General features: G+C 40.1%; 1 protein-coding gene across 5 annotated transcripts in view; it reads right to left on the reverse strand.

Moving 5' to 3' along the window:
- The window catches only part of SSBP2 (single stranded DNA binding protein 2), a 184,745-nt gene that overhangs the window by 144,693 nt on the left and 16,387 nt on the right, over positions 1-23,665 (reverse strand). For 3 of the 5 annotated variants that reach the window (XM_072031161.1, XM_038169983.2, XM_038169981.2), the window contains exon 2: positions 1,998-2,070. The exons of 1 other annotated variant lie outside the window; for it this stretch is intronic. In XM_072031161.1, coding sequence (XP_071887262.1) covers positions 1,998-2,070 — 73 coding nt within the window. Of the gene's footprint in view, positions 1-1,997; positions 2,071-23,665 lie in introns of those variants that run through there. One more of the 5 variants, XM_072031162.1, reaches the window with a different exon arrangement.

A 23,665-nucleotide genomic window follows, 5' to 3' on the forward strand; every position in this document is an offset into this window, starting at 1 on the left:
ACTAAGTGGACTTTAAAGAAATCCACCCAAATTACTCAGGGGGGTGCAGACTGCCAGAGCAGAGAAGGCATTGAACCCCAACAGCCTTGCTTTCTAAGAAGTGGCCAATTCAACACAAGTTTCCTCCTACACCACCTGGGTATCTCCTCCACCTCGCTCAACCCACAGCAGGGCAGTTGCTTCTCAAAAGCCATGAGTCAGAAAAACACAAAGACACATGGAAGATTTGCTAAAAGACTTCTTTGCACTTCCCAACTGCTGCTTTGTCATTTTCATCCCGTGTGCCAACAATCCATCTCTAACAACAGCTGACTCACGAGGGGCACAGAGCTATTACATTGTGGTTTGCAGCCCAGGACTGAGTGGGCGTTACAACGTAAGGGCCTGTCTGCTCCACAATCAACTATCATTTCTTTCCTGCTGCTTTTGCCACTTGCCATTTAAAATCATTTTCTCCAAGCTGGATTAGTGCACCGTTTTCTCAGTCTGACCCTCATTGTATTGCTTTCATCCCCAGTACCATCTTTTCCAGGTTTCCCGTAACAGCGATAATTGCATTTGGTTCCAACATACAACCATTTACAAATACTGTTAGCACAGTCTTTACCTTTCTGCACTGCTAACAAACAAGGTAAATAAACTCACAGCTTTGTGTGAAATTTAACAGACACCTCATATCAATTCAATACACTATTATTCGTCTCTGCCCCATCTTTTGGCTGATTTTCGGCATCAGTCTGAATTGGAAAGATCTGATACATTCTCTTATTACATTTGTTCAGATCTGAGAGTTTCTCTATAATCCAAGATTGAATTACTTTTAAAAGCTAAATTTCAAGACACTGTATTGAATGTTTTCCTGAAATCCAAATGTCATACCAGTTATACTCCTGCCAACTGCTCATTTTGCACATACATCATAAAACAAAATGAGCAAAATGAATCTTGCACAGTGTATTATTTACAAATGACAGCTGTTTTGGGAAAGCCAAGATGATAGTCTCCATTATTTTCTCTCTTGTTTTTTCATTGCTTTACTAAGGAGAAAAAACAATTGTCAAAACCATGTTTTAATATAAACATAACCTGAAACTACCACAATTCTATCGCTTTTGCTTCTCTCTGTTATGTGAATTTTCTATAACCACCACAAACAGCCTTCATCTCTTCCATCTCCAAAATGTCATCACTAGCATGTTAATTCTATTAGCTTTCAGAAGAGCACCAGTTGAAGCAGCAGATTTTCCTGCTACAACATGTTGCCTGTTTTTCTCACTTCTGCTCACTATCCAACTATCATTATCTTAAATGTTCTCATCAAAGAAAGATTAAAAACAATAAACCCCAAAGACCTCAGTACGTTTGGCATACAGGTATTCTTGTATCCAGCATAAATGTAAAATACTAAGGAGATACAATTTCCTTCAATCTTCTACAGATATATATATGTCTTTAAAGAACTGTGAAATAGACTAGCTATTGTCTAATGGTAAAAAATGCATTAGCATTCAAGAGCATTTAAGCAAGAGCACCTGAACAGTTATAGTCATAATTAGTTCACCAGATGAAAAGAAGCGAAATAATTAGAAGCATGGTAGGAATACATAGCGAAATCAGTATAAAATACCTGACTGCTGTACATTTAGAAAGGGTCCATCATTCACAATTGGAGATACCAACAGTAAGTTTGAATATCATCAAGAAGGAACATGATCGATGCACATTCAAACATGCACGTTTATTATAGAAAATAGACAAATATTTCTTCATTGTAGCACCAAATCAGACAACAGGGCTAACAAATCACAGCAAAAATAATTATGCAAAGGCATGCAAAATGACATGGCAAACTGGCTTTTGCAAAATCAGAAGTCTATGCTGATCAATGTAAACAGATATGCAAGATTGTCACCGTTTTTTCTAAACCAACACAGATTTATTTCACTTGCACACATTGTAACCTTGTGCAAGGAAAAAAAAAGACAGGGCAAACATACCTCTGATAAAAATGTCTGCGCTGATTTCTGTGCTCCTACATGGAGCAGATACTCATATACGTACAGCGCTAATCTGAAAAACAAACAAAAAAAAGACAGTATTTAGTATAATGCATTTGTTTGCTCCCCATTTTTGGAACGCATAATTTCAGAGGTTTGACTTGCACACTATTTCCTTTCAGAAACCACTATGTACTGAACATAACAAATCTATTATCTATACCAGAACTTTTAAACTAGACCTGTAGGTCAATCTGAGCAGAGTTGTTTAAATAGCAGTTAATTAAATATTATTAAACCCCCAAATTACTTAATGTCAACATTTTTAATCATATTTGGACATGTGCCCAGTTAGCTAACAATTGACCTGCTGCTGCCTGTATTTGCCCACAATACACCATGCTCATTGTAAATACAATATATTCATACAGCAACACTGACTACTTTCCAGGTCAACACTTCTACACGTGGAACGCGTCAGGCTGTTAAGCACGTTTGAACGACAGCCTGTGTTTACACAAAGAACATGCAAACTTCGGGCTGCATCAGAAAAAGCCATCTCAGAAGCTGCATCTCCATTGTAGTACAATCACATCTCCCAGGTAAACAAATTTTTTGGTTTATTCCAACTTGAGCATCTGATGAGGTCTGACGACAACAGAGCTACAAATTAGCATCACAGTTGGAGAAGGAGATTCACAAAAAGTGAATTTCAGCAGCCAGGTGCATCTCAAGCTAAATCAAACCAATCTGCCTAAGGATCTCATTGCAGAAAGAGGGCTCATGCCCGCTAGACCTTGGGCTGAGAAGGCCTCTTTGAAAACCCAAGGATGGGTGAGCAGTAAGAACAAACATTTCCTGTTAAGATAGGCTAGATCTGAATTAGAAAGTAAAGAAGTAACACTTTCTAATTCTTCAGCTGACTCTCTAGAGAGGCTCCTGTCTGCCTGTATATTTAAAATCTTTCAAAATGAAATCTCGTTTGAAAGTATGATTTAGTAACGATGCGTAGAAATTGTCTATAAAACATTTCAGTACAAGTGAAGTAGTATTCAGACTGCATTTCTTTTAAAATTGCTAGCTGAACTGTTTTCAAGAAGTAAAATATATTTGTGCGTACTTCATTATAACATTGCCATTCTTATTTGGAACATTTTAATATTTGTACTCAGAAATAGGTAGTTTAACTAAACAAAGCAGAGAGGCAGAGAACATCTACTTCCTTGATACTGTTCAAAACGTCATGCAATATTAGACAACTGTCATCATGGCACTGACAGAGTAGTAATTATTGCTCTAAGCTATAAAGTGTGAAATTTTAAAATCTATGGGTGGCATTCCTTAAAAGTTGCTTTCATTATGTGTTTGTATTTTGTACATGCAATACTCCCCACAACCTTACTCTCCAACATCAAAAGCAAGACTGTACTTTTTTCCTATAACCAATAAAAAGTGCCTTTTTGAATATTCAAGTGTGCAATTGCTGGTAGTTTGAACCTTGAGAGTTGCTGTATACACTCTTGAACTCCAGTATTTTACAAAACATTCATTTATTGCGTTGTCATACGATGTGTGAAGAGCCGTGCGTCTCACAGTGCTACACAGGCCGGGCTGCTCCAGCAGCCATCTGCCTCTCGTGGGCACCGCACTGAGACCTTCACCTATGCTTTAGCCTCCTGCCCCAAAAGCACAGCTGCATCTCTCTCACACCAACAAACAAAAAAAGCCACTTTTTGTGGAGTTAATTCTTTACAGTTCAACAGTCCAAAGACCACCATGTGCCGAAAGTGTTCGCAAACATGGCACATGGCAGCTGAAAGGACAGCGTGGTGCTCCAGCACCAGGCCTCACATCGCCTGCCACAGGCCTCTGAGCGGGCTGAGGAAGTCCAAGATGCATTAACATAAGGAAAAAGGCAACCCTACGTCTTTGAGATGAAAATAGGGAACGTGCTAATGAAGCATGATTAAAATCTGGCTGTAAGCTAACCCCCCACAGCAAGCAGGGGGCAGCCCCGGCCTGGCACGGTGAGCACAGAGCCAGGACCGCAGCCTGCACAGCACCCAGAGGGGCGCCCACTGGAGCTAAACCACTTGTCCACCCTCAGCTACTACGCTGTCGGGGAAGTCTCTACAGAAGTTAACAGCATTACAGTTCCCTTCAGAAGCAAGCGCCTTTACCACAGAGATCAAAAGAAAGATACCAGTGTTTTACAGCGTTAGTTGCAGCAAGAGGGTCAGTGACTACTGGTGCTCTCAGGAAAGACAACAAAGAAATCAAAAGGGTGCAACGGCATAATGAGGAGAGAATTAGTGGGTATAGTGACGTTAACTACCCCATAAGAAATACAAGAAGATAAAAATGGCTATAGTCCAAGTGTGTAAAATTAATGAACAAGTGTTTCACATCTCAGCAGAAGACTAAGAAAGTAACAGCAAGGGGGTCTTCACCACCAAAGGACTTGGGCTTGAAGTGGCATTTTAAAAGACAATCTTTACTTGGTAAACTGGCGTGAGAAACCATGTAAAAGCAGCAAGCAGGCATATGTTAAAGTTTCACATTTGCATACTTGTTGACATTCTATGAGTAATGTGAGGAAAAAATATTTCTAATTAGTTCACGACAATGCTGAAATAATTCTTGTTGAAGACACGTCACATGCCAGAGTTCCCCCCTCCCTGCCAAGACAACTAGATAACACACTCATCTATGGCCTGATCATACATTTGCTACATTTAAAATAAATTAATTAAAAGTTCTTTCTGGTTCTTGTTGCTACAGTGATGCACTTTGGTAAGCTGGTGTGTTTTCTCTGAAGTCTCTGCTCTAATTTGACAAATCATTCATATATTTTACAAGAGAAATATCAACTGCATTCCAAAGCAAAGAACCATTTAAGGGGTCCTAGTCAATCAGCTTTCATCAGAATATTACCAAGAAATAAACAATAATCGCTCTAAGTGTGCTCTGGAAATTACTTGTTATATGTCAAGGTGGAAATATGCAATTAACTTAAGGAGAAGTTGCAACGAAAGCATTACAGCAGTATGTTCATTGATTAAAATCAGCCAGTAAACTCCCCCTGATTTCAAGTCAAAAGATTATGACAACACCTAGCTTCCCATAAAAGGCAGCAAAAGCTTGAAGGCACCAAGAAGACATTCACCTTGCCTATCTTTGGCATCAGATCTCGATGCTCTGAGTCACACTCCTTCCACCGCCCCAGCAAGATTCACTGACGGTTTGTAGGCTACTAATCTAGCTGTTCAGATGAACACACACCAGTTGCCTACAGAAAATACTGGGAGTAGTAAGCATGGTCTACCTGCATGCCCCCATTATCTGTCTGGTAAGCACCTGAACAATATACAAAAAAAGAGAAAGCCGAATCTTTGGTGAGATTGCAATGACAATATCTAGTAAGATCCACCAGCATGGAGGCTGTACCAAAGGGCTAGAGTTATTATCAAGAAGTTTTGCAGGCAATAATATATTTATAAAAAGTAAAACAGTAATATCTAGTTCCACAAGAAGATGCATACCAAGAAAGTTTCTGTCTCTCAGTCTAGGACTGAACTTCAAGCTCCAAGTTTGGCTTGCAGTTATTTCTAAGGAGACAACAAAGGGCAGAGGGACACATTTTTCGATGAAGTTCAAAAGCTGGGCTTAGAAGAATAAGGAACTGCAATAAATTAACTTCTACTTTCTCTTGTAAGCTGCCCAATAAAACTGCCAGACACAGGCAACTATTGCACATAGTTTCATGAAGTTGAGAAAAAGTGTTGTTACTTTCATTGTTTTATTAGCCACATGTCATAACTAAATACATGTTTTTTAACTGAGGGTACAGTTCTGTATAACCATTATCTAGAAAGTTATAAACTCAATGTGGCAGAGCAAAAGGCTCCAGTTCCCCCAAAACTGGCAGTGTGTCAAAGCACGGTTCAAGGTGCCTCCTGCAGCAGCTATGGTAGGCTTACAACACTGTGCTAAGCAACCGGTGCCCCTTTTTCATAAAATTTATGATGGTGAAGTAGTGCACATCACAGAAATGTCCAGATATTAGCACCTTGTCTGCCAGCAACAGCCATTACGCTGTCACTATCTAGTTCTGGACGTAAAAAACAAAAAATAAAAAGTATCTGCAGTTGGAATGTTCCAGATCTGAGCATCGCAAAAAGAAATCTAGCATTTCTGGATTCCTAACAGATTTAATTCTTTTAAACTAACTACATATGGAGAGTCCATCATGTGACATACCATCCATAAAGTTTTTATTTTTTAAACAGTAATTAAGAACAGAAAGAAAACCAGTAAATCTATATCCATACATAATTTTTAGCTTGCATGAAGCAGCTGGGCAACATTTAAAACTAGTTCCATAGAAGAGATCTTAAAAGCTCCCCTCAGTGTTTCAGGAGACTTGCAATACTCCAAAATCGCTGCTCTGACCTACAGAGAGAAGCAGTGCTTTATTTATTTATCTATTTATTTATTAATTTTTGTATTTTTTTCCTTTTGTTTCATAAAGGTATATAGGCTCCATTTCAAATCTGGAGTCTCCTAGGAAATTTCACTGATGTTAATACTCATGGTATAAAACTCAGTCTCTGAAATAAGAGACAGTAACAATAAATCTATCTTTTAAATATAATAACTAAAAACATCACAAATGTGTGGTTTCTTGAATGAATTTTCTTGAATCCACCACTTCAGTAGTTTTAAAACTGCTCTGCAGCTCTTGGTGGACAGCCCTTTTTTGGTCAGTTTCAGCTGAAAGTGGCAAACAAGTTTTGTTAAGAGGTTTCTTATATTTAAAGACATGCCTGCCATGGTCAAATCTACCATTCTCCTCTGTTTGATCATACTGACAATCACTTTCACACATGCACACTTATGATATATATTTAAATATCTATGTGTGTGTGTACATCATTGTATGATTTATATATTTTTTAATATACTTTCCTGCAGCATCAAACCTGAGACATGCCCAAGAACAAACTCATGCTTTCCCATTTGCTTAAGCAGGTACAGTGGCGACAGCCGTGGCGTTACAGAGATGTACCTGTACGCACACCACCTGAGTGCATTACCTCTCCCGGGCGTGCTGCTTCACCTACGCACAAGCTGCATTTCTGTTTGCTTAGCTTGAGGCTCACAGACTGCTCTTTTCAGGAGCCTCCGGTCACACCAGTCTGCGGTTTCTCTCCAGCTCGGAACACAAGCTACGTCAATGCCAGCGCTCTCTGTCCTATTGACAATGTGATCGGTTTTCTTACAAACACCTGGGTATTAGAACACAAACACGGGTCTGAGGAAACAGCGTGTCCCAAAGGTGGTATCAAATGTTTGAGTACGTGCACTCCCCTCGTCGGGGAGCTCCTACCACAGCCCTGCAAACACAGGCAGCGCAGAAGTGCTTGTACTCGACATTATTCATAGCCACTTACTTCGTCCTTTCTCTGTGGACAGCAGCAGATGTTTTCCCTGCACGTGTCTATCCGGGGCTTACATGTATGCCCAGTGCTACAACAAACAGTGTCCTCGTGCCTTCCACTAGGCTGATGGCTCTTACGGAATAAGCTGATGCTCCTCTTCATTTATCGCAGCTTTACGAAGAGGGAAAGCCTTCTCCTACCCTTGCTCTGGGAAAGGGCTCTCACTTCTCATCACTCTTCTACTCACGGCTTGAAGATACCCTGGAAATATGTCTCATTAACTCCGGGCACACCCTCCTTGATTGCATACACTGCTTCAAGTGTTAAAAACAGTTATAACACTAAGTGCCCTTTTACTCGAGGAGTATCAGAATTAATCTTGTGGGGTGTTTTTTTTTTTTCCAGTTTACCTATACACTTAAAATGCACAAATTTTGTGAGTTAATTTCAGGTTTTGTTACCTAATCTCCCATAGATTTCAAGTGCTGGCATAACTGTGCCAGCATAATGTGCCTCCAGCAACACATTAACTTGTACAGCAGCATGCAACTGAATATTGAATAGATACATGGTATTCATCGATCCTTTGAAAATAAACTGAGATAATATGCTGTGGTGATGTCTGTAGTCTCTCCCACAAGCATTTAATTGCATAGGTTTACATATTCTCATCTGCTAGGGATCTCTTGGTTTGTGCCAAGACATCACACTGCACACTGCTCCACGTGTTACTTTCATTTGGCTCTAGTTGAGTTTGGAACTCGTTTTGTCTCAGGTCTCAGCTTGTAGAAATTACTACAGATCCAAAATATTGCAGCACTGTAAGTCTTCTGCAGACTTCATCCCAAATAAGATAATTTTCATTAATCCTCAAATTCCAAATGCTTCATAAAAAGGTAGATTTCCTTGATGACCTGCCAGGTTTCAAATAAAAAACTTTGTTCTTTTTGCACCTGTTTCTTGCACACATACTTTTCAAGAGGCTTTCCTGTAGAATTTCAGTTTTCCTGGTCTACGTTTAAGAGAGAAGCAAGGCTCACACACCTGAAAATTTGTCTATTTTTTTTCCAGCTATATTTGCTAGTGTAACAAAGTAATATGAGTTCCTTATAACCAAGTTCTCTTGGTCCATTAGAGCTACAGCCATTCCCACAGCATAGCTACACAAAAATTGTTAAACACCTCAAATGCATCAACAGCTGCAATCTCCAGAAATAAGATGACCTTTGCTTTCATTTGCACATGGCAAATGCAAATGAAGAGTGAAACATGCTGAAACTAATTGGCTTTGTGTTTTCAGAGTTTCTTATGAAGCTTTACAGTGTTGTGTTTCTTCAGTTCGCTCTGTTGCCTCTACCAGACTATGATGGCAGAATCACAGAATATCCCGAGCTGAAAGGGACCCACAAGGATCATCCGGCCCTACAGGCAGCCTCCTCTTCTCACTGCTGCCTGGTTTCTCCTCCCCTCCCCAGCTAAGGGTTTGAAATTTAACCCAGAAAAAGAAAAGAAAAGAAAAGAAAAGAAAAGAAAAGAAAAGAAAAGAAAAGAAAAGAAAAGAAAAGAAAAGAAAAGAAAAGAAAAGAAAAGAAAAGAAAAGAAAAGAAAAGAAAAGAAAAGAAAAGAAAAGAAAAGAAAAGAAAAGAAAAGAAAAGAAAAGAAAAGAAAAGAAAAGAAAAGAAAAGAAAAGAAAAGAAAAGAAAAGAAAAGAAAAGAAAAGAAAAGAAAAGAAAAGAAAAGAAAAGAAAAGAAAAGAAAAGAAAAGAAAAGAAAAGAAAAGAAAAGAAAAGAAAAGAAAAGAAAAGAAAAGAAAAGAAAAGAAAAGAAAAGAAAAGAAAAGAAAAGAAAAGAAAAGAAAAGAAAAGAAAAGAAAAGAAAAGAAAAGAAAAGAAAAGAAAAGAAAAGAAAAGAAAAGAAAAGAAAAGAAAAGAAAAGAAAAGAAAAGAAAAGAAAAGAAAAGAAAAGAAAAGAAAAGAAAAGAAAAGAAAAGAAAAGAAAAGAAAAGAAAAGAAAAGAAAAGAAAAGAAAAGAAAAGAAAAGAAAAGAAAAGAAAAGAAAAGAAAAGAAAAGAAAAGAAAAGAAAAGAAAAGAAAAGAAAAGAAAAGAAAAGAAAAGAAAAGAAAAGAAAAGAAAAGAAAAGAAAAGAAAAGAAAAGAAAAGAAAAGAAAAGAAAAGAAAAGAAAAGAAAAAGGTTTCTGCTTGACTAGTGAGCAGGGTCAGCCTCCAAGTGCTGAGAGGCAGAGCAAGAAGCACTGAGGGCCCATTTTGGCAGGGTGGGAGCTGCTGGCAGAGCTCTGCCCACGTCTCCCGTTCCTCCTCGTGGCCAGACCCTCAGCCTCGCCACTTCACGAGAACACGTGTGTTTTAATAGAAACGTCTACAGAGAGCTCCTCGGGCAATCGTTCTGCCTGTATCCACGTTCCTGTTAAACTATACAAACTATTCAGCCTAACTGTAAAATCTGGTAAATGACAGCTGAAAAAAATGTTAAATGGCAAAAGATGTTATAATGTAACAGGAGAATTCAACACCTCCACAGGTACATGAGGTTCCACCTCTTCCTGATAATAAAGGTGCTAACCTTGGTCTTCCCTGCTGCTTTCAAATGCGATAGTAACAGGTTTTAACACGGTATTTTTTTCCCCTGGTATGTAATTTACTATAGTTAAAGAGTTTAGTTTAATGCAATCCGTCCTGTCCTAGCAGTAAGCAGAGCTAAAAGCATGGAAATATCCTAAGGAGAGTCACTGACAGAGAGTAAAGCACAAACACAGTCCTTAGAAATGTGGACTTTAAAGCTATACATTTACCACAGGATTACCAGTAGGTGGTACCCAGCCAAGCAGCTAGCACACGACATTTCTTTGTAGACTTAAACCACTTGTTACGTATGACAAAAGGTCGCTTTAAAATCCTGTAGCAGCAGCAGCCCAGGCTGACACTGATCCATGGCAGTGCAAACAACGCCGGGTTTCACTGCTCACTGCTTGACGCTTGTCACACACTACACTGAAAGGAAAAATTAATTTGCACAGTGTGTCCGTGCCTTACACGTTTTAACATCGTGCATGAAGAAAAGATAGACTTGTGTTTACGCACCAGAAGAACACACCAGTTTTTGTTGTTTTTTTTTTTTTTTTTCCCTCTCTTTGAGCATCTCAAAGAGATCATTGCCTGAACCCCCAAGCAGCACAGCTCTCAAACTGTGTGAAGTCACAGATAATTAGTTTTATAAAGGTGGTGCTGTTCTCTCCCATCCACTGTGCACTACAGTTTTGTTTTTCAGTCTGCCTAAAACAAATGCCTTACGTGGTGGCTGACAAAGGGCTCTAACGTGCTCCCTTTAAAGTTTCACAAACTGGAATATCAGAACAGGAACGTGTCAGTGTCAGTGTCCGATGGGTGCAAACCGAGGCAGCTCCTTGGAAAGCCTCTGAGTTGATCCTGCCTGACCTTCTGGCACACGCGTATGGTGACCAGTAAGTAAGATCTGAAGAGTTGAGGAATATTTTCTGAATTTCATCATTGAGTTCCCTTCTGGAACCAAAGAGCAAAAGACTGACTGCTGCTAGTGCTCCTGGCTGGCAGATTACCTCAATGGCAAGCTGAAGTAAAGGACGTGCCCACAGGAGAATAGCAGTAGACTTCCAGGAGCCACAGACAATCAAGAAATGGAGAATTAGTCTCAAAAGGGAAGGGGTGAAAAAAATTTAGAAGCAAGCAAAGAGTCACCTCACGAATCTCAGGGGAATCAGATGGGATGAGAAAATCGTAGATAGATATTCAGGGAAATTCATCCTCAAAGTAATGGTGGAGAGTAATTTGTAAGAATGATTGTGAAATGACGGCATTTCACTTCTGAAGAAGTCTGAAAGCATCAGAGTGCAGCTAGCAGACCTCAGAAGTCAAGCAAATTCAGGGAACTGGTGGAAAGAGTTTTATAAAAATAGATATATTGAAGAAAAAAAAAGTGCAAGATAAATATTAGGCGATTCAGGGTATATTAAAAAAAATCAATGGCAAATATCATCGGAAGAAAGGTAAGAAATAATACAAGGTTACTATGGCTGCATCAGAATTTCCTCAGTGATCCAAGAAAAAGATGCAGAAAAAAAATAAATTCAAATACAGGCAGGTGCATACTAATATTAAGGAACACAAGCACATAGTGACGAAAGCAGAAAGGCAGAAGTGCAAAACAAGTTTCAGTTACCAAGGATGTTATTATGGCAGCAAGAACAAACCTCACACTGAAGAACTGGAGTTCTGCTATTAAATGTGAGAAAAAGTGCAAGGAAAAGAGAATGTAGGGAAGTCCGTACTCAGTGACTGCTTTTTCCTACCTCTACAAAGTAACAAAAGAAAAAAAGCAGAACTAAATTACAGCAACAGAAATACACTCAGTAAGATGCAACAACAGGCTAGAGAACACCTTAGCAAGACAGATGACTTGTAGGTGAGAGGACTGAATGATGCTCCCTCACCAGTACTAAGAAAGGAACCAAAACATTTTCTCAACTTGGAAGAACTGAAGGAAGTCCCTACATAAAGAAAGCATCCCGGGGCTGTTCCGAGTGCATCCACAACCTGGTGCCCAAGGTACAGCAGCTGCGAGGCCTCCTCTTGGTGCTACACCTCCTTCGGTGGCTGGGCATTGGGGGAGGCTGCAACCCATCTGCTGGTACCAGGTGCTGTCAATTTGGGTGCCAGCAGGGAGACAGCAGAGCTAGAGCTCTGCGAAAGCTGGAGCCTGTATCTCTGAGCACTGATGGGTGTATGGTGTTAGTTTCACCTCCCTAAACTTTGGGGGCCCAGTAAGATGCCAACTGGACATCAACCATAAAGCTCCCCTTCCCAAATGAACAGCTGCCACGCTGAGTCCTGGGATGAGCGATCACCCCTTGGCGCTGAGTCTGCTCTTCACGTGGGGCAAGAAGTCCTGCACTGGGGACAGAGGTGGAAAAACTTCTCTAAAAGAGAAAAACAAACAAACAAAAAAAAACAACAGCAAAGCAGAAGTGCACATAACAGAAAAACTCTCAGCACACCACCATCGATCCTGCAAAACCTCATGTGCAGCACCAGTCCTTGAGCCGCTGCCATCCCCACCCGTGGGTCAATGACACACGGTTTGGTACAGCCAGCCCCGTCACACCTGTCTGCTCAATTCTCACTCATCTGGCTAACCTGCTACAAGGCTTTCACCACTTGCCTGCAATTCCTCTGGGCTGACAGAGACGTGCTGAACAGACAGCGGGAGACATCCTCTTGCTGCTCCCCAGACTGAACACTGGCCATAAAGGATTAGCCACGGCCCCCCAGCTCACCCAACACCTCCACCTGGCTACCACTCCAGATAAGCTCAAGCACCCAGCTGAGCTTCAAGATTTCCTGAGCTTCAAGTCCTCTCTCTCAAACTGCTGGGAGAAAAGTACTACCCAAACATGTGTATTTTAAAGCTGTACAGATAATCTACTCAGACTCCAAAGTGGAACTTACTGGCAATATTCTCTTTTGAAATGCAAGTCATTAAAAAAAATACAAGTTTCAACATCCTCCCAGAAATTTTTACAGGGAGAATACTTTTCAAACTGAAAGAATTTCATCAACAGAAGGAAGATATTTGAAAATATGGTTTACGAACTGTTGCTACAGAAAACCAAACAAAAAACAAACAAAAAAAAGAAATCAACAACTAAAACACACAAAAAAATAAATAAAATCCTACAGTTGTGAAGTTATCCTAACAAAGTCTGACTAGCAATCTAGACAATTTTAATGTCAACTCTTCAAATTGCTGCTACAGGGGTGAAAGTTATTTGATTCCAAAGTCGAGCTGATGTTTGGGCGTTAGAAAAGATACAGAACTGTATTTTTTTCATAAAATGAGAAAATAAGCAGACTACTTCTCAGACAATCTCTGTGTGACCACTTCTTGTTTCTAAATTAAAACATAAAGGTCATGGGCAGAAAGACTGAAGTTCTGCATGCATGGGATAAAAGTCTGATTACTTTGCTCTCACCAATTGTACTTCTGTACAACATATAGTCAATTCAGACAAAAGTATCTTATATTTGATTTTTTTGCATGCCTAAGACCACAAATTATATTTTATCCATTATTAGGGATTGCTAGAACTACTGGAATCACAGTTGCCTTTTGATGGCATAAACCAATTCAGCCTTCACTGACATTTTATTAGTAGGAAAGTCAGGAAAGATGAAATGTAGCTCATGTCACATTGCCAAGATGCAATGCCGCAGCATGTACCCAAAGCAGGCGAGTAGTGAACAGTCAATGAGACTTCAACAGGCCATGGACAGAGTTGGAACTGGTTCCAGAAAAGGAAAAAGAAAAGAGGGGAAAAAATAAAGGGAAGGAAAACAATTAAAACAGATGGGCTCTTGGCAGTAAAATAATTTAAGTTTCCAGAAGTAAGCATCAAGGCTCATGCTTCGACTGGCTGATGCACCCCAACACTGCACACTGCTGTATTCATACTGCTGTGAGCCCACACCTGGCCGCAGGTGTGGGAGCCCAGCTGAAGCCATGAATGCCCGCCCTTGGGGAGTACCATCAGTGGCATCTGAAGCAAGAGAGCAGAGTATTAAGACAGTCATCGTATGACCAGAAGGAACAAAGAGTGAAAGACTGAAGATGCCTTAGTGGACTCAAAGGCTTACAATTAAGATACGCTGGTGAGCTCTTTGCAAGAACTTTGGGCATGCAGGTAGTTTTGCTAAGACGAGTTTCCATTTACCAAAATATGACCGGTGATATGCCATTTCACCTAAACATCCTCTGTAAAAACAGGGCAAAATAACCTTAACATTCAAAATGAACTCAAAAAATGTTTTATTAAATATAAATCCCACCTTGCCTATTGCTCAAGTTCAGACAACTGTCTGAGGAGTATATTTAATTTCTTCTCAGTGACATTTTAAAGAATTTTGATCAAATTACTTGTGAACACAGTGAAGTTGATTTAAAAGAATTATGCAACTTCCACGTTTTTCATTTCTCAGTTGAATACGGATATTAATAATCAGCAAATATTTGTGTTTAAGAGGCTGTTTACACACTATTTGAAACAGACTCAAGTTATTTATATGGTGTTAAATAGACCTGATCTCAAGCCACAGAGCTACACATACACACATTGCAATGGTTATGCTGGTATTCCATGCTTCATTTAATATCATCGCCATCCTTTCTTCATTTTCTCTGTTTGTTACCAGGAAAAAAAGAAATTAATCTTGATTTACTCTGGAAGTTTTTAAGAGCAGATTCCAAAGTAAGCAGTAGTCTGCTCAACATATGATAAATGTAGCTATGGATAGACTGTAAGAACTCTGCCTTACTCAATTTTGTCCTAAGTAAGACCTGTATCTGCAGAGGCAGGGAAAGAGACATTTTTTATGACTGTGTCTTCTCCGGTCTTCATTTTCTCTGTGAAGTTTTGATGAAATGTTAGTCCTACCAGAAACAAACAAACAGAAAGGGGAGAGAGCATGTGCACACGCATGCAAAGGTATTAAGATTCCTCCAGAGATATCATGCAAGCTGCTTCAAGTACCAGCTGGTAAAAAGAAAGAAAATTATCTTTCTATGAAACTACATACTCCTCTTTACTAGTTTAAAGAAGCCAGTCAACATTCCCCTGTTTCATATATGGAATTATCCAGAAAGGCTGAATACAGATTTTTTTCAGACACAACCCCTTTATTTAACAATGCATCATGATTAAATTAGTACAAAATTGTATTTCGTTAAATAAAATTTTTGATGATAAATTCAGATTATGCATCAAACTATAAACTCCTTGACAATGTATCTGCTTTTCCCAAATTAAAGTTAATTCATGTTTCTAAATGACTGCAAGAACTATGTGAAAAAAAAAATATTAAACTTGTAATCAATAACATTGAAGTAACACTTGTGATTTACTAGTAAACTCTCCCGTTTCTAAACTAAATGTTCTTTCAAAACTAATTGGGAGTCAAAAAGTGTTTGTCCTCACTAAAAACAGTTTACCCCAGTGAACTTGAAAATCACAATATTTTTGTGGTCAAATGACAGTCACATCATGACTTCATAACAGGCCGTTGACAGTTTTTTTTATTGGTAAGATGAGATGTTACTACAAGTCACATAAGAGAGAAGGAATCAGCTTCTGCACAAGTGAACTTCCACCTGACATAGAAAAAATCCATCTTGTTCTCAGTTGGTTATCCCGAGTCATAAAAAAAAAAAAAAATCACAAATAATGGAGTTTGAACACAGTTGACTGACACAGATACTTACACCCTGAAAATTTATACCAACTTTATCTCTGGAGTGAGCACATTGTATGCCATCGATTTCCTTCCAGTAGTACAAAACTGACCTAGTCAAAACAGGGCCAGGGGTGGGAAGGAAGGTGCTGCACTGTAAAGGGAACCTCCATCACTGAAGGTTTTCTTTTCAATAATCAGCTGGACAAAGCTGACCTCATCTGCTGCTCATGATGGACCCACTTCATGAAAACCTTTTGGACCAGATGGCCTCCAGAGCCCCCCTCTATACTTCATTTATTAACAGTTTCCAAAGAACACATTTGTACCATCTTCCCTCTTCAGCTTCAGTGCATACAGCTTACTCAGCGTCCTGCTCCTCCCACACCCAAAGCCAATCGCATTCAGATTTGAGTGCTGCACTTCACATATCCCTTCCATCCATGAAGTACTGAAGTATCTCCTGAAAGTAAAGGTCTCTTTGTGGTCAGAGATTTCCTTGTGCAAGAGGACTCCATGCTCCATCTGTCACAACTCCCAGTGCGACAGTTGCCTGCTTCTGGTTGTGGCATCAGAACTTCATTTTCACATAACTGCCAAACAATGAAATTATTACTAACAGGAGAGAAAAAGCAAGTGCGTGAAGTTTCTCTACAGACCTACTCCAACAACAAGAGAAGGGAGGTCAACTTAACAGAGAAGACAACAGTGGGATTCCATCAGAAAAGAGTCTCAAATCTCTTCACTCAACAGCTGGCACTTCCTTAAAACACACCAGAAATGGGTTTCCCAAAAAGCAAAGTGCTGAAAATCCTTCAGATCTTTCTCAGGGTTAGATGAGACAGAACAGACAAAAAACAGAGAAGATGGACTCTGCCTGAAATGAATGAAAGAATTAAAGAAAAAAAGATGGGGTGGCCCCACAATGAGCCACCTCTCCCATGACCAGGACAAAAAGATTCATGACCTGTCATATTCATTTAGTGTGATGTGAAACGCATCTCCAAAAGTGCCTCTCCTCAAAGGGGAAAAATTAAAAACAGATCTCACAAAACAGAGCACACATATACACAAATCTGTTGCATTAAAACCAAGAATAAACAAAACAACTGCCTGTTTAAACATAAAAATTAATTTTTGTTAGGAATACCCTTTTTTTTTAAAAAAAAAAAACAAACAAACTCTAAATCAGATTTGAGTAAATCCTGAACTCAATTTACAATACACTGTTTTATTATCTAAATCGTTGATGCTCAAAACTTGATCCTACATGTATTTAGAAAACATAACGATTAGTTCTTTAAAATTTCCTTTATTAATGTTACAAAAAGACAGCTTGTCAGCACAGCACCAGGCCTTCACAGCCCTGTATTCTCTGTCACCTCAAAAACCCTATGCTGCTTCATTCCCTTCTCATTAGGCTTTCAGTGGAGGGCTGCATTCAAGGCATGGGATGATATTAAACATTAAATGTAAAGTATCTATATATCTGGGTTACGTACTACATGTTTAATATACATTTTAACAAAGGGTCATTTCTTATGGACTTCAGTGCAGCAGTTAGACAAAACACTATCTCCCAACACCTTCTACTGGAGTGCTTACTGCCATATCCAGTACACTCAATTCATGCCTGTATCCTATTTAATAACGTAAATTAATTATTTATTTGCCCTCTATAAACAATTTATAAATGTACCCTTACTATTAAGTGTGACTGGTGTGGCTTTACTGGGACCTTTAGTTCCACAACAAAACATTCTGCAGCATTTTACCTGTTGCATTAAGAAGTAAACCCACTTAGAATGCACTTCATGGAAATGCACACTTGGAGATATAACAGCCCAACAAATTATTTATTGATTTTTGTTTGTTTTATTTATTTATATTTAGCTTTTTATTTACTTCAAAATTCAGTAATATGCAATGGATTTTCCAAAAGTGTATGTGAGTTGGTTAAGGTTTTGCTGCAGATGAACCAGACTCCCACTGAGGTACAACAAAATGTCACCCCTCTGTCAGACAACGGTTAGCTAAACGCAGTTTTTCACTCTGGAGATTTAACTACCCGATTTTGCAAGCAAACAAGGTGCCACTGAGGCAGGCTGCCACCACTGATGGGCTGAGGGTGGATTTTGCTACAGATTTCCCAGCAGTGGCTAGTCCACATGCCGAGTCCCTCACAAACTCCCAGCCACACACATGCCCTTCCAGGCACACTGTAAATGTATCAGGTTGTGGCCCTGTATGTTACTGATGAAGCCCACACACATCTTATCTTCATCACCTCCACACTGAGCTGTGAGCAGCCCCTGAGGCCCTGGCCGCCCTTCAGGGCACGCGGTCGCCATGGCAGCCGGGCAGCCGCCATCTTCTGTGCCCACGCCTTCCTCCTCAGGTGAGGGCCGGGCGGTCTCAAAGTGCACCAGCAAACGACCAAGCCCACCCAAAGCCTCCTTTTCTTGACCAAGAGGGCATGAAAATGTTAGGAAAATATGCGTATTTCATTAATCCCTCATTTGGGAGGAGAAAAAAATGTAGACGTTGGAAGTGGTAGTGTATGTTAACCCAGCGCCAACAATCACTTTTTTGGAGAAGCTGACACCCTATATATTCCCAGCATCAAACTCAGTTACTTGTTTACGATGTGCAAGGCACTCTGCGGTAACTCCTGGCACAGCACTGGCCTGCCTTCACTGTAAATGTTTTTCTTCTCGTGTAGGAACTGCGTGGAATTTAAAGCCAATACTTACAGCGTAGCAAAAACGTAAAGAAAAGTTCCTTAACGGCAAGACACAAGAAACAACACTTCTGAAAGTTTTCCAATCTGTTGTCCGCACTCCTCCTTCCCTGGGATGTTTCTGCAGCTCCGTGAGTGAGTAATCAACCACAGCTTTGCAACAGTGCCTAAACTCGAGGGTTGTGTTGTTGTTTTTTTTTGATTAAGCTCAGAATCTTCTTTGAAAAAAAATCCTTTTAGAGTCACATTTGAACATTCAACGCGATGTAACCTACTGATAAGCAAGCACTGAGCTGGGGTGTCACTGGTGCTGCACCTATCACTGGTGAGAGTGCTCGCAGTGGAAAACCAAGCCAGAGCAGCCTCTCGTATCTCCGCAGCCTCAGAGAAAGGCAGAACGCTGGAACCACGATTGCCTAACTCCGAAAGAATGACCCGTCAATAACAAACAGTGAGCAAGACCAAATGCCAAAAAAAGAAGAAAAAAAATTGCCACCCAGCTATCAGAAAGAGCACAGCATGGCCTCTTAACTCCTTCTTCCCAGCAGTCTGGATTCATTCATGAAAAAGACATGGCACCGGGGAAAAAAAAAAAAAAAAAAGGCCCACAGCATAAAATTAATTCATGGAGCTCAAAATTACTCATCTATTTTAAGTCAATTAGATACTATAAATCACAGCCAAGTCTGCTTTTTGTGCATGTGAAAAATGCCTGTCTTAAATACTAAAATGTCCTTTTCAGATCTAAATTATGCTTTCTATGCCATCTCACAACACAAAAGCAGGAACAGTGGGGGAAAAAAAAAAAAAGAGTTCTTCTGCATATGAAGTTCACAAGTTGACAAAGGAACAACTACATAATCTGAATAAAGAAAAGAACTCTGAATTTCATCAACAAAGGAGACCACCAGACTCGAGCTTTTTAAAAAAGCACTGCTTTGTAAGCTATCTGAGGAAAAACAGAAAGAGAGCAACTATAACAGGAAACACACATGCACATTCAGGTAAAAGAAAACAAAATATATAAGGTGGAATACAGACACTGAGAAATAATCAGAGTACCACACAACATTACAGGTGTTTCAGGTCTTTAGGCCAAGAAAGAGGACTAAGACTGATGTGGATGGAGATACCAGATGAGACTTCACAGACTGCAGCAGCAGAGAAGAATACGACACAGATGTTGTGAGTGCTGGTGTGCAAATCACAAATCAAGCCAAAAGGAGAAGGCTGCAGAATTTTAGGAGCTTGGTTGCAGTTCCCCAGCTATTTCCACTGACCACACACTTCATCACGTTGCAAAGCAAATTTGGTGCATGTGAACTAGACTCTGCCTGGAGGAAACTAAACTGGATGCTCTACTCTCAGCAACGTAAAATGCATTTCAACCCTGAGAGGAACATCAGGGTTTGAACTGCACATAGCTTAAACCTTACACATGGTGAAGGTTTTAGTTCGCGGGACTAGACTAAAATCTTGCCCAAAGTAAAGATGCCAAGCCTCACACAAGATGAACACGGGATCTTCAACATCCACTTGTGACATCTTCTGGTCTGCTTCTACCAAGGCAAATGGTGAGCTAGTTCAGGAGACATGATATGCAGAGCACACAGGTATACTCACAGCCTATCTTATCTGCATGTGTGGTGTTATCTTTCTGTTGCTTGGTCAACAAGACAATTCTTTGCGGAATCTGGAGTTGCTAGAAAGGCCTGACAGCGCCCTTCAAGGGTGATGAATACAATTTTCCAGCGCTGGTTTATGCAGTCCTTTGAAGATCGCTCCCTGGAGATACACAACACTGAGTAGTTCTGAAGATGTCCTTAAACTGTAAAATGACAATCACACATGGGGAAAAGGATGCATGTATTGGAATAACTGAACAAGCAAACTTTAGATAAAGATCTGTCAAGTCCAGCATGAAACTCAGGCAACCCAAGCAGGATCGGTGTGGTTAAAGGCTGCTCACTGTTTTATAATACATTCTCTTCGCAGCGCCTCTGACCTAAATAAGAATGTCCTTGCTTTTTAGAAGATGGTTACTCAATGGTTCCTTTCTGCACTCTGTCTCAAAGAGAACTCGAGCCTTGCTGTGATAATCACAGTAAAATGTAAAGGGGATGTAACCTAAATCCCAGGAACTCAGCTGTCTTCCAACCCAAAGAAAATGCCAGAGACCCAAGACCAGAAATGAAATGCCCTTCAAATAAGCGCAAGGCACAACAAAAGGTATCTAAGCCTATAATTGCATCAATCAAGAATTTGCAACAGATGGAGAGATGCAGTTGGAAACACATTAATCTCTACAGTGTTCTGTATTAGGCTATGCAATCTCTCTTCATCACTAGAAATGTAGAGAAGAAAAAAAAAAAAAGAAAAAGAGTTGTTGGAGATGTGTAAGCCTTGCTAGCATGAAAGTAAAAGAAGTCTGTGTCCCTGTGAAGCCTATCTTTATAAAACATTTCTAATGAGAATCCTGCAACTTCCCTAACTTTCCCTGCAGATGCAATAGCCACAGAACAGAAAGATAATCCTTAATAGGATATATTTTTCCCAAAGCAGCTTGCTATCAGCATCAGCCATTAGAACTGGATTTAAGCCCCATGGGAGTACTGGGACTTGATGGACAGTAAAGTCTGATCAGGCCCTTCACTTTCTACTTCTGAGCATTTACCTTCTGCAAGGCCTTTTACCAACACCTCCTGAGAACCACACTGCTTTAAGCAACCAGCTGTTACGGCCAACAAAAACCCTCCAAACAGCCCATACCACACAACCCCTGTCTCCAGGTAGAGATGGTGAAGGCCCTGCTGGAGCACCAGATGCTTCCAGCTCACACAGTTCTTGTGCTGTGTGCTGAAGGACGGGCATAATTTGCCCCTCAAAGGGAACAAGGGGAACTCACAGGCCAGCTCCCATCACATCCCAGCTCTGTGCCCACCACCAAACCCAGGGGCAAGCTTCCCACCAGCACCACGTTCGGGGATGCTTACAAAACAGGGCTGCCTAAGCCCCGTTTTTGCAGGAAGGGGGATTCTGCGGCATGCACTCACAGGTGGCACTCTCAAGACTTGCCCGTATCTTTGCTGTATTGCCTCTCTCCTTTTCACTATTTACACAGTCCATGCTGAGTCCTACAAAAGCCACAGGACCTGCCCACTGAGCTTTCTCCTGCTGGTGCTGTGGTGTTTCTACTCCTGGCAGCCCCAGGGCTTACCCTTAAGCCTCTTGTTTGCTTGTGCCACATTATTGCTTTTAGACAAGCTGGGAGTTTTCTTACAACTATTTGAGAGCACTGCTGTGGTCAGCACACATGCCACATGCATTTTCAGCAAACCAAAGCATATATTTCATTCACTGGATTTTCAGTGCAACACTTACTTATATGCAAAAAACATCATCACTTGCAGCTCTTTGTTTCATTAGGAGCAGCAATTACCAAAGTAGAAACAAGTACTGAGAAATCAATTTTCTCTGTTTTGGTAATCTTACCTATTGACTTAAAAAAGACATTGCTTGATCATAAAAACCTCGTATCAAACCCGAGAGTCAGGTAACATTTGCTTCTCTTTTGTGAGTTTGGCCATGCCTGTACACTGACAGTTCCAATAACCCACTGAAGTATTAGAGCATTTTCAAGTTTTCTGGAATCAAAATACAAGAGGTTACAGTGATTTGCTTTCATATTACTCCTCGGACAACATTATTGAAAGAGCTGTAAGGAAAGCAAAGGTAAAGGTTGTCTAGAGGCTGAAATTTCTCATAATTCATCTGGGGTTAGCATGACCTTTCCCACTGTTTTGAAACTTGTTTTTTCACACTCAATAGACTAAAAAAGTTTTTTTTTGTTTGTTTGTTTTTTTAAGCACAGTGAAATAATAGAAGAGTATTTTACCACTTCTAATTTCAAGATATGCAAGTCTTGACCCAAAAAAACGTGGAGAGAGAGTATTTACATAATCACTGTTTCAGAAAGTCACCCATCTCCCTCTAAGATCTGATACACCAGCACTGTTCAAGTTGCATGGCTTTGTTTAGTGCATGATGCATCAAATGCCTAGACGACCTATAACATTTGTGTGGATTTGAACACAATATGAAGGACACCTTGCTGCAAGGGCAACACACCCTCAAATGAAGCCAATACAAAAAGACTCCTTGCCCTTGAACTCTGTAATTAGTTTTCATGATTTCAATCTCGAATTCAAGCATTCAGTACACCACCCTACACTGAGTAACAGGTTCCCTTAATGCTCCCATTCCAAGTATTTGTGTTATTTCTGAAAACAACTTTTCAAAGCCAACTGGCAGCTCTTTAGGCTATTGCTTTTCTCTTTCACAAGCATTCTCTCACATTTGCAGATAAGAAAGGAAGATTATCCCTCCTAAAGTGCTTTTTACATTTCATTCAAGGTGAACAATGCAAAGAAACTCTCCTGTGTGTAGGTGCTAACTCTGCAACAGCAGGACTGCATTTCAAGCCCTGTAAACTGAAACTGGGGATTAAGAGGAGACACTTGGTAACAATGGTCACCCCGCATCAACATTCTCCAGAGCTCGCTTCAGTCCTACCTGCCGGATTCCTGAATGGACGATTATCTCCCATTTATTCAGCATGGGCTAATGGGTTACGATAATGTTTGTAATGTTTGTGCACTTCATTTCAACTCACAAACATATGTGCGTGCACACACGCACGAAAAATCTCTGCTGTTTTTCCTAGTGGCCAAGTTGCTACAGTGCTCTGCTGCGCAGGAAAGCAGGGCTTCATTCCTGCTCTAGTTATTTCACTCCCCAGGGCTTCCATGAATACAACAAATGAAATCACACGGACCATGATCTTGTCAGATCTCATAAGCAAAGCAAGATTTGGCCCGGTCATTACTGGAATAGCAGATTTCAAATAGATGCTCCAAGCAAGTATATGCAACTTACATGCTTTCTGTACGCTGAGTTGAAGTTGCTCATTGCAGCCTCTCTCTAAGACCTTCCTTTGCTCCAAATACCTTACTGAATTGCTTCTCACATTGAAGAAGGCCCAATAGAAAGAACATTTGTACAAACGGCAAAAATAAGGAGCCAACTACTGAGTTTATTTAGGGACCCCGCAACTCACAAGGCAATTGGAAACAAATTGTGCAGGAAGCTCTGTCAGCAAAACACAATTAAAACAATTTATTAGGATTGAATATGCGAAGAAAAAAATCAAGGAA

Source organism: Anas platyrhynchos, chromosome Z (assembly GCF_047663525.1).
Source record: "Anas platyrhynchos isolate ZD024472 breed Pekin duck chromosome Z, IASCAAS_PekinDuck_T2T, whole genome shotgun sequence".
NCBI classification, from domain to species: domain Eukaryota; kingdom Metazoa; phylum Chordata; class Aves; order Anseriformes; family Anatidae; genus Anas; species Anas platyrhynchos.